At 40.7% G+C, this 11,563-nt stretch overlaps 1 protein-coding gene across 1 annotated transcript; it reads left to right on the forward strand.

The window, feature by feature from the left end:
- The first annotated feature begins 2,043 nt into the window (after window positions 1-2,043).
- On the forward strand, window positions 2,044-10,400 carry LOC124877157 (cilia- and flagella-associated protein 157-like). The gene is made up of 9 exons (XM_047380190.1): window positions 2,044-2,251; window positions 3,430-3,701; window positions 4,579-4,720; window positions 4,797-5,043; window positions 6,228-6,328; window positions 6,523-6,673; window positions 6,966-7,123; window positions 7,295-7,435; window positions 10,194-10,400. The coding sequence occupies exons 1-9, from the start codon at window positions 2,088-2,090 to the stop codon at window positions 10,255-10,257; spliced, it is 1,440 nt and encodes a 479-aa protein (XP_047236146.1). The 5' UTR covers window positions 2,044-2,087; the 3' UTR covers window positions 10,258-10,400.
- The last annotated feature ends 1,163 nt before the right edge of the window (window positions 10,401-11,563 follow it).

Below are 11,563 nucleotides of genomic sequence, written 5' to 3' on the forward strand. Positions count from 1 at the left end.
AAATATAACTCTAGATCACTTTTATCAAAGGGATTGGATCTCTTGTGGAGATCAATCCGTGATGTATTTTTTTATTTTTGATTGCATCTACAGTCTGATACTGCAGAACTTCTTATTTTCTGCACAGTAACATTACATTTCCAACTCCACCTTTTATTCACACTAAAACACAGCAGACTCCGGTTTTACATGTTAATGTCTTTGGTTAATGTTGTAGTGCCACCTGCTGGAACTTCAAGAGTACTACACAGAAAATATTTTAACAGACGGTAGCAGATGTTTGGTGCTGAATACATCCAGTTTATTCTCTCCTTTGTCCTGAGTGTTTTCAGCAGGTAAAGTCTCTCTGATCAGTTTCTACTACCTGTATGACCCCTTCTCTTTTCCAATGGTTATAATCAGTCTGACAGAGAGAGGTTCCCCCAATCCTTGTGGTTTTTAGTACAACAATGGCCACCAGTGGGCTCTAGATGGACAAACTTTATCAGTTTATTATTTTACCTAGTACTCCTACACATAGCCCATTCTAAAATGGCCAGTAGTTTAATCTAACCTCCCCCACAACCCCACACCATTCAAACCCTTTGTGAAGAGCCTTGAGACGACATGTGTTGTGAATTGGCGCTATATAAATAAAACTGAATTGAATTGAAATTGAATTTCTAAAGTATAGTTTCATGACTTATGCATGCAAAAATGATCAAACCTGTAACAGATCCTCTTTTCCAATGTTTCCTCCTTGATGTTGCTAAATGTGAGCTCAACATGTTGTTTTTATCTTAATTCTTAGTGTCACTGCTGTTTCTAGACTGTAGATGTTCAGTTAAACATTTTTAATTCAGATTTTAGTTTAGGTTGGAGGGCAAATTTCCATCTGTGGGACATTTTCTAATATTGGCCCAGGGGATATGGGCTAGAAGTACTTTGGTGCCTTTACACCTGATTCAGCATAATCTACAATAAGAGCTAAAGATTTGTTCATTAGTTTTTATTTTTGTTGTCTTTTTTTTCTTCATACATCAGGATTTCTGAAAAACCTTTAGTTTAATGGTCCATTTTCCCAGGCAGCAGATGTACTCCTTTAAGTATGAAGGAGATGTTGACTAAAACTATGGAGGAGTAGTCACCAGCCCTGGTCCTCAGGGCCCCTTGTCCTGACTGGTTTAAATCGTATATGTTGTCACACGCCTAGTTTAAATGGATGGGTCATTATCAGGGTTCTGCAGAACCTGATGGCATGCTGAGGAGGTGATGATATCCTTTAGATGAGGTGTCCTGGAAGAGAATACGTCTAAAGCATGCAGGACCATGGGCCCTGGGGACCAGGGTTAGGAACCACAGCTTTAGCTTTAGTAATATGTGTTATAACAAACACTTCAGGAAGTTAATTTGGATCATTGCTGTTCTTTCTTAAAAACTTCACAATGTGACTTATTTTGGTTAGGCGAAAAAAACATAAAACAGATTCAAACCGCCAACTCAAGGAGCATGGTTTCTGATTCCAAGTTTTTTCAGAGTTTTATATTATTGATTAGTTAAAAGTTTATAGCTGATGTTTCTAACTACTGAGCTAAGCAAAGGATACAACACAAGGGTCCCTGCAAGACCCAACAGATGAGCTGAATGTTCTGAAGACACCTTAGGTTCTTTTAAAGAATCCAACAGGAAATATGAAATGGATCAGGAAAGGTCGGGTCAAAACAACTGACTGGTGTGAAGTTCAGTTTTAGGAAAAAGGAAACATTAACATTTGGTTAAATTAGTGTAACCTCAGAGTAAAAAAAAAAACAGGTTTATGAAAATATAAACCCTCCAAAATGATGAACTTAATTAATGTCATGTGGACATAAAGAATGTAGTTTATAAATGTTTTGTGATTAGATGTTCATAAAAATAGATTCCTGCTTCAATGCCCAAATAAACCGTTGACGGACAAAGACATAACTGTATGTAGAAATACTGAGACATGAATGAAAAATGTATCTAATATTTAGCTGATGTTTTACTGTGGGAGTAGAAATTCCCAGGAGTCCCTGAACGCAACGTTGCCTAGCAACAGCACATTCCTAGCGGCTGCTTGTTGTTCTATGAATTCCTCTAATATCACTAACACAGTAAATATGCAGGTAAAAGACATAAATCCGATGGCAGTGAAAACAAATTCTGATATGGCTAACAGAGCCGATACTCCGGACAAAGAACATTGTTTGTATTTGACCCAGATTCGGGTTCTGGACGAACAGTTGGAGAGGTGAGACTTATAACCACTTTTGTTTGCGGTAATAAACTGCAGCATAGATTTTATGTTCATACTGTAGATAGATTAATCATTCAGAGGTCATAAATTAGTACTTGTTTTAAGTTTGTTAGCTGTGAGTACAGCGACCAGGTTAGCATTAGCAGGTTAGCATTAGCAGGTCAACAGGTTAGCATTAGCAGGTTAGCATTAGCAGGTCAACAGGTTAGCATTGGTAGGTTAGCATTAGCAGGTTAGCATTAGCAGGTCAACAGGTTAGCATTGGTAGGTTAGCATTAGCAGGTTAGCATTAGCAGGTCAACAGGTTAGCATTAGCATTAGCAGGTTAGCATTAGCATGCATCGCTAGGTTTGCCTCTTATTGGAAATGACAGGTTTTACTGGAGATACAGTACAGTTTAATTGCTTGTATTGGCTCATTTGTCTTGTATAACTTTCATTTTTATACTAACACAATTAACACACAAACACAATATTAAAAAAAATGTGTTGTCATCACAATACTAGTATGAACAGTATTCATTTGGCAAATGACTGTTTGGAGTTTAATATCTGCTAGTTTCTATAGTCCTGGTGAAGCCAGTGGCATCTTCAGCCTGTTGGTCGGAGTCTCACCGCTCAAACCTGAAGAAGAAGAAGATGCTAAACATCAGACAGTGGTGGAAGCATCACGACACCAACGAGAGAGGAAAATGTGGATTTATTGGAACTGCAATATTTAACTATAATATTACAAATTGAAATTAGTATCCTCCAGCCTTGTAACCACTCGGGACACTGTTCTACTTCAGGTGATGGTTAAACACCATCTACTTCTCAGTGTTCACCTGCAGATTCTGCAGGATCAGAACCCCATCCCTACTGATCATTTACAAAGTTACGTTTTTCTCCTGGTGTGTTTGCTCCTGTCACTCACATGTAAACTGTTTGTTTTTGTTCAACTGAGATTTAACAAAAACAGCTTTTTTAAGTTTAACCATGCAGACCTTGCAAACAAAGCTTTTTCACTTAATTCTGTTCCAGCCGAAAATGAGAAAATCAGTCAGATTTGAATAATTGTTGTGGTCAGTGACCAGAGAAACTGCTGTCAGCAGTAAAAGCTAATGTATCTGTCTGCATTGTACTCTGAGAGTCATTAAGGTTTAGTTTTATCTGAAACTTATCATCCTGCAGATTTCAGCTTCGATGTGACGAAATAAAGAAACAGAACAAAGACATCGTCTTGAAGTCCAGTGCTCTGCAGAAGGACATGTACGATATTCTGGAATACCTGCAGCACTTTCTAACTGAGTTGGAGAAAGAGGAGAAGGAGCTGATGGAGCCGATGGAGAAACAGCTGGAGGATGACAGAAAGGAGAAAAAGGCCTTGGAGCTGCTGGTCAGTCAGGAGAAGCAGGAGCTGCAGGAGGAGTCAGACAAACTGAGCTCAGGGAGCGACATGCAGGGTAAGATGCTCGCTGAGTTGCAGGAGCTGCAGGAGAATCAAGATGCAGATTTGGTTTTCCTTCTTAAAAACACTGGTTTCAGATATGGTTTTAAAATGTGTTTTAATAGAGACCAGACAGGATCTCAGAAATCTGTGGAAAGCTCAGAGAATAGCTGCACTTTCTGAAAGTCTGAAGGAACTAGTGAAGGTGGTCTACATGTTGGTTGGTTGGTTTAAAGCTGGTTGCTGGGTTTTCAGGCTGTAGTGTTTATACAGAGTATCTGTTAGGCTGAGAAAGAAAACACCAGGCTGATGAGGAGGATGAGGAGGAAGAGGAAAAAGCATAGGAAATAAAATAAAAATAAAAACCATCTTCAGGCTTCAGAATCTCGAACAGGGGTCGTGTTTATAGAATATTTTCCATTTTTGGGCGTTTTTTTAAATGGTGACAGAAAAATATGAAGACCATTTGTCATTTTGACAAGTTGCAATTCACACCCCTGACCACCTGGTGGCGAGTGAGCAAATAGTTTTCTCACTTGATGCATGACCTCGTTGGCTTCACTCTGAAAAATGTCACGGAGTTTCTTCATAAAGTCCAATAACAACAATGATGTTGATAAAAGAGGGACTGATGCAGAGGAAGAACCAACAAGTAATCAGCCCTATGGACCTCTGACCTCCACTTATGATTGTAGGTTTTTTTTTAACTAAGTGAAATTATATAATTGTCCATAATTAGCTGAGACCTGTGGATAAAGAGCTGGTTTCTTCAGTGAAAACCAAGTGAACTTTAGAATTTACTCAGACATGAACCTTGACCTGTATGTGAGAAATGTATTGATGTGAGGCAATGCTGTGGCCTGTCTTCATGTCCTGCTTCTGACCCTCATCAGCTGCCAGGTTAGAAGATCAGAAGGTGCAGCTCATCCATCTGGAGCAGCAGATGCTGATGCAGAAGTCTTTGGACCAGAAGCTGAAACATCTGGATGATCAACACAGCGCTATGGTCATGAAACTATACACAGAGCAGAGAGAGTGAGTGATGTTACATCTACAGGTTGAATGTTGGTTTGACAGTTCTAGCTCAGCGTTCCCTGTCCACCACTCACAGCGTAGTCGAGGAGAAAAAGAAGACTGTGATGAGCAGCATTAAGCTGAAGGTCTCAGCCATGATTGAGGAGGAGACAGCAGAGCACAGAAAGATGCTGATGGAGGTCACGTCTCTCTCAGAGAAGAGCTACCTGCTTCAGTGTAGCAAAACATTGGAGCAGAACAGAGTGAAGAGTCTTTGTCGAACAGTGATTAAGTTGAGGATCATGACCTACAAATTGAGCCGAAAAATCTTCAGCCTGAGGAAGGTATGAGGACCTCTCTGATTTTAATCTGGTGGGTTAATTAAGGTTTACCAACTGCTCTGTCAGACCCTCTGTCAGCGTTTGCCCAGCTGGTGTAAGGTGCTGAATCCCTATTGGCTCAGACGAACAGGGCTCTGGTGTTTTCAGGTAAACAGGGACAGACTGGGTGACACTGAAAACAAAGCCATGTATTGATCTACTGCCCCCTGGTGCACTGGAGGGGAATATCCTGTTCTCACTGTCTTGGCAGCTCGGCATCAGCGCCGTCTCACAGAAACATAATAAGTTATAAACCAGTTAGAAAACTTATTCATTCATGTCCATCATGGAGACACTCTTGGAGAGCAGCCTGCATATCTCTGGTGTGTTCAGATACAAATTTCCTCCTTAAAGATCAAATAAATACTCAAACCTTTTTTCTTACAAAAATCCTCGTTATGTAGCAACTTATCAACACATTAGAGATCAGCTGCTGCTGTTTTCTGTTTGGAGTTCACACACAGCAGCACGGAGGCGACCCGGCAGCGCATCAGTGATCCATGCGTGCAGAAAGAGCATCCAAAAGTCCTACAGGAAACCCAGTAAGATTCTGCTGGAGTGCCGACTCCCTTTCTGCTCCATTATCGGGCTGCTTCGAACAGAAATACACTTCTTGGTGCATAGCAACCAAAACTGTTAAAACCAAATTAACGACCCTCAGTTAACCGAGTGGCTCAATTCAGATTAATACATAGAAGCAAATGTCATCTCCGGGCATCAAACAGGACAAACAGATGCAACTTCTACACAAATATAGAATGAATTAGTCCAGTCAGACAGATCCACGCTCACCTGCATCAGTTTGATCCTTGTTTTAATGCAGTTAGATTTATTGGTGAAGAGTTTTCTGTCTAAGTACGCCCAGCTGACGGCTGATTTTCAGCAATCCCTCCTCCTTTGCTGCATCGTTGAGACCAGATTCGTTTTACTTTTAAAGTAGGACAGTTTAATAAAATACAATAATATTTGTCAAAAAAGAATAATCAGGTTAGCAATATCTTAAATAAATCTGTGGAGAGGAAAACAGTCTTCTGCTGTTAATCTTTTTCATTTTACATGAAACAGATAAACCCTCTAAGCTGAAATATAGCAGAATATCTTCTATAGTATCGTGTTTTTTAAATGAAACATATTTAAACAATCTTTAGGAATTAGTGATGCTGGCGAAGAGATGCAAACTGCTGACGGGTCACATAGAGGAGCTGCAGAGCTCCACTGAGAGCCTCCAGGCTTACAAAGAGGCCTACAGGTAAGAGCTTCAGTTCTTCACTGCGTGGACATCACAGTCAGAGTCACATTAAGATTCATTAACAGTGCAGATATGATGTTTTATTCACCTTAAAGTCCGGTTAGAAACATGTGACAACAGTCCTAACTCAGTTCATACAAAGGCAGCTTCTGGACAAGAACCAGAACCAGTTTGATCAAATGTTCCATCTCCAGACAGTGCCTGACCTCAGTGTCCGAGGAATGTCGCCAGAGAGCGTCCGTCGCCGTTCTGCTGGAGGAACGCCTGCAGAGGGAGAGGAGCTGGGTGAGGAAGCTGGAAGGAGACCTGAGGAGAGCCACCTCTGTCCTCACAGCCATCGCTACGGTAACAACATGAAGCGATCCAGAAACATCTGATCAGAAGATTCTTTGGTCTTCCCATTATCTGACCTGAAACAGTTAAAGTCACAGTTTTAAATTGTTTTCTATTGGATTTTAATCCAGGCACTCGAATTATCCGAGGAATCTTTGTATTTTGAAGTTTTGAAGTTTTGAAGGCAAACCTGTCATGACACCAACAAAGCTTTTATAAATAAGTCTTTAATCTAATAAATATGCATAACTATGAGAGAAGCCTTGTTTTTATGATCATTTGCTGTGACCTCCTTCCACTGTAGGACCCAAAGAAGATCCCAGGAGCTCAGGTGAAGATGCACAAACTTCTGCAGGTCCTGGACACCAGTGAGCTGCAGGAAAGAGGGAGCAGCCTCAGTGAGTCCTCTGGGAGTATCAGTGGAGAACTGAAACCACAGACCCCAGAGGTGGAAGCTGCCAGGTATGGACATCAGTCTGTTCCTCAGTAACACATGAAAACAGTGATTTAGACTCTGTAGATGAGCTGTTTCCTCACAGCTTCACCATAAACTGGGTCACGACTCAGAATCAAGGACTAACAGTGCACAACTTGCTCAACAAGGCTAAAAATGACTCTTCATCCTGTCTACAGCACAGACACGGAGAACATCTCCAAGGATCCTCTGTTCCTGATGGCCAAACTCAGACCAGGGGACCTCTGGCTTGTTCCTGGACCCACATGGGAGCCCAGAGGTGCTGCTCCGTCCCTCAGCAGCCAGGCGCCTGGAAGAAGGTAGCTCTGAGTTTGGCTGTAAGCTCACATCAGGTTTTTCCATCTGGAAGCGAAAACGTTTTGCCGGTTATCAGCGTTATCAACATCTAGAGCTAATTATCATGTGCTCTAAATAGCAACTGTGGCTCAGGTGGTAGGAGTTCGTTCTGTAACTAGCAGGTTGCCGGTTCGAACCCCCGCTCTGCCCGTCTCACTTGTTGTCTTAGTGGAAGACACTTCACCCACCTTGTCTGCTGATGATGGTCAGAGGACCCGGTGGCACCGATTGTACAGGTCCTTCTCAAAAAATTAGCATATTGTGATAAAGTTAATTATTTTCCATAATGTCATGATGAAAATTTAACATTCATATATTTTAGATTCATTGCACACTAACTGAAATATTTCAGGTCTTTTATTGTCTTAATACGGATGATTTTGGCATACAGCTCATGAAAACCCAAAATTCCTATCTCACAAAATTAGCATATTTCATCCGACCAATAAAAGAAAAGTGTTTTTAATACAAAAAACGTCAACCTTCAAATAATCATGTACAGTTATGCACTCAATACTTGGTCGGGAATCCTTTTGCAGAAATGACTGCTTCAATGCGGCGTGGCATGGAGGCAATCAGCCTGTGGCACTGCTGAGGTCTTATGGAGGCCCAGGATGCTTCGATAGCGGCCTTTAGCTCATCCAGAGTGTTGGGTCTTGAGTCTCTCAACGTTCTCTTCACAATATCCCACAGATTCTCTATGGGGTTCAGGTCAGGAGAGTTGGCAGGCCAATTGAGCACAGTGATACCATGGTCAGTAAACCATTTACCAGTGGTTTTGGCACTGTGAGCAGGTGCCAGGTCGTGCTGAAAAATGAAATCTTCATCTCCATAAAGCTTTTCAGCAGATGGAAGCATGAAGTGCTCCAAAATCTCCTGATAGCTAGCTGCATTGACCCTGCCCTTGATAAAACACAGTGGACCAACACCAGCAGCTGACACGGCACCCCAGACCATCACTGACTGTGGGTACTTGACACTGGACTTCTGGCATTTTGGCTAATTTTGTGAGATAGGAATTTTGGGTTTTCTTGAGCTGTATGCCAAAATCATCCGTATTAAGACAATAAAAGACCTGAAATATTTCAGTTAGTTTGCAATGAATCTAAAATATATGAATGTTAAATTTTCATCATTACATTATAGAAAATAATGAACTTTATCACAATATGCTAATATTTTGAGAAGGACCTGTATAGCAGCCCCTCTTCTGTCAGCCTGCCCCAGGGCAGCTGAGTGGGTGGATGACAGGTTGTAGCGTAAAGTGTTTGGAGTTCTTGGAGTAGATAAAGTGCAGACTGTTTTAAATATAGGAGATAAATTAGTTCCTGTCCAAACTCAGTGTTTAAAAATGATTTTATGAAATGTTTACAGTGACGATGGGTCCGACAGGTCTGAGGTAGATGATTGTCACCACAGTCCTGCTGTTGCTTTAATCCAAACCAGGCTGCTGTCTGAAGATCAGAACACAGACTGGACCTGGGAACACATTTCTGGTCATTTAGAGAGGAGGTTCCCTCAGGTTCTGGTCTGGCTCTCTCCAGATATTTCTGTATGAAATGAAATATGAAAACCAGACTAACAATCATCAGGAGGACCCACAGCTCACATCAGAAATATTATATATCATTTTTACTAAGAAATCCCAGTTTTATTCCTTCTTCAGTTCTGAGACTTCTGCTTTTAAATACTGGTTCTACTACCATAAATACACATTAAATATAAGATTCACCTTATTTTATACAAGGGATTAATTTTACCTAAAAACATGCAGAGTAGGTAACATGAACCATGTAGCGTCAGACCATTTCAGAACCAGAACTGGCTTTATTGGACCTAAAACAAGGAATTTGACTTCCAGCGCCCACAGCTTCCAGACATTAAATGCAAATAAATAAACCTTAGAGGAAATAAAAGACATGTAGATTTATGTACAATCAAATTTAGTTTTATATGAAAGAAAAAGAGAAAGCAAAGGCTGTGGTTCCCATTAGTCTCCCAGCAGAGGCGCTGGGACAGAGACTACCTGTAGAAGAAACTGTCCCCTGGGAGGGGGAGGTGCTCGTCACGTTTGGACCCTGTTCTGGTGGGATGGCTCAGTTTCTTCATGTTTATGCTAGAAAACCCAGTTTTAACATTTTAGCGTCTGACCCACATAAGTTTAACGGAAACCTGCAGCACAGACGTTCACAGATGTCACTGATGGTCCAAATTAATGAGGAAACACCTGGATTCAGACCTTTGGGTGCAGTTCCTTGTCTTTTTACTGCAGACACTCATGAAAGCTTAAACTTGACATTATTCATCACATCATTTATTTCTGTGGGAATATTTTCTCCATTCTTGTTTATTTAGAGGTGCCATCATAGCACCTGATCTCCTGTGAGTTTGTTCTTCCTTTTTCACTTCGTTGCAGAAATGTTCACATTTCAGTTGTTAAAATCTGCAGATGAGCCCATCGCTCCAACCTACAAGGATTTACAGCAGAACCAGAACCATCTGCATCATCTCGGCTCTGTAGATTAGAGTGCCCTTTGGACCAACTACCTTTGGCAGTTTAATCCGTAAATGCTGTGATCAGACGTGGAAGCATTTTAAACTGGTCCCAACATCACATTACTGGGAATGAAAAGAAATCTTCAGTAACAAACATGTTTTAAAAACCAGTTCAGCTTAAAGTGAGAAAGATGGTTTCAGAACATCTCCTTGTTTCTGTTGCAGAGTGAAACTGCCTCCAATCAAGCAGAGTCTTTGGCAAACAGCGCTGAGGGAATGGATGGGATGATCTGCAGGCCTCACTTCTGCACCAAGGAGTTTCTTTCTTAGTTAAGATCTCATCACTTAAAACAGAAACAATTTCTTCTCAAACCCAAGTCAAAAAACATCAACATCAAGGAAACGGAATAAAAAAAGGTTGATTTTGCACCAGCAGAGGGAGACATTTCCTGAGATATTTCTACAAACCTGCCACTGTTGGCAGCTGATGTGTTTTTGCTCTATGCTTAAAGTTAATGATGCAAGGCAAGGGACTGTCCTCTGTCCCAACGTACCTGTTCAGGAGGAAGGATTGCTGTAATTGGGAGGATTTCCATGGATTTTAACCATGCTGAGAAATAACTGACTTTGACTGCATTGTTTGAAAACTGGGAAGCTGCAGTTTTAGGTCTTCCCTTCTGAATAAATGTTTTTATGTTGTCTTGAAAGTACACCAGCTTTAGGGTAAAAAAAAACATTCAGTTGCATTTCTTCTCTTTTTCATATTAAGTCATTAGCCAACTTTAACTTTTTACACATCATTAATTGCATATGTTGAATATATCCAGTGAATGTTGAGTAATTCTGTTGGTAAATGTTAAACAGAACAATAGCTTCTAACTGGACCTGACCTGATTTAACAGAGTTTTTAGATTTCATATTGATTTGCTGCCACGTCCTTTTTGTGTCTGCTGGGTTGCACCTAGACACACATTTATTGCTCATAGACTATATTATCTTTTTGGGACGTTGAATAAGTGTAGAGTCAAGGATTCATCTTTAATTCTCCATCGAATCACACTCACACATTATCATGGTCTCTGCCACGCTAACTCGCACTGTTTTACAGCAGCAACAGTATTGCTTTTCTTCTTAAATATGTGCTGATATTCTCCATATGCTGTCATCAATATTTCTAATTCCATAGGTGAGAACTTCTTGTTTCCTCCCGTTGCCATGGTGAATCATGTTATCTGCCTTCCATTGATCAGGGCTTCTTATTTACGCGCCCTCATGCTGAACTCCTGGTTAACTCGACTCAGAGTTGAGTAACCTAAGTGTTACTTGTTCTGTTGAGTTTCACAGAGCAGAGTAGGTCTACTCAGAGCTCTTTAACCCCGCTTTCTGAAACGGCGTACAGGTGTTTGGATTCAGGTTATATTGAGCTGCGGTTGCCACTAAATACATCCTGTATTAATTAGTACTATGTACTTTTCAGTAACGTTTTATATGCATTTATTGTTTGTCCTTGTGGTTTTTTTTCTGCCTTTTTTCTGCAGGTGTAGAAGCAGTCTTCTAGGATGTTATCTTCTATTCTCTTCATCCTTTTTCTCTGT

This window comes from Girardinichthys multiradiatus, chromosome 12 (assembly GCF_021462225.1).
Source record: "Girardinichthys multiradiatus isolate DD_20200921_A chromosome 12, DD_fGirMul_XY1, whole genome shotgun sequence".
NCBI classification, from domain to species: domain Eukaryota; kingdom Metazoa; phylum Chordata; class Actinopteri; order Cyprinodontiformes; family Goodeidae; genus Girardinichthys; species Girardinichthys multiradiatus.

Bases quoted from the DNA above. Each gene is read 5' to 3' on its own strand.
- LOC124877157 (XM_047380190.1), top strand. From the start codon at position 2,088: ATGAATTCCTCTAATATCACTAACACAGTAAATATGCAGGTAAAAGAC. The intron at 6,674-6,965 runs GTAACAACATGA...CTTCCACTGTAG, and splicing joins TCCTCACAGCCATCGCTACG to GACCCAAAGAAGATCCCAGG. The intron at 7,124-7,294 runs GTATGGACATCA...TCCTGTCTACAG, and splicing joins CCAGAGGTGGAAGCTGCCAG to CACAGACACGGAGAACATCT.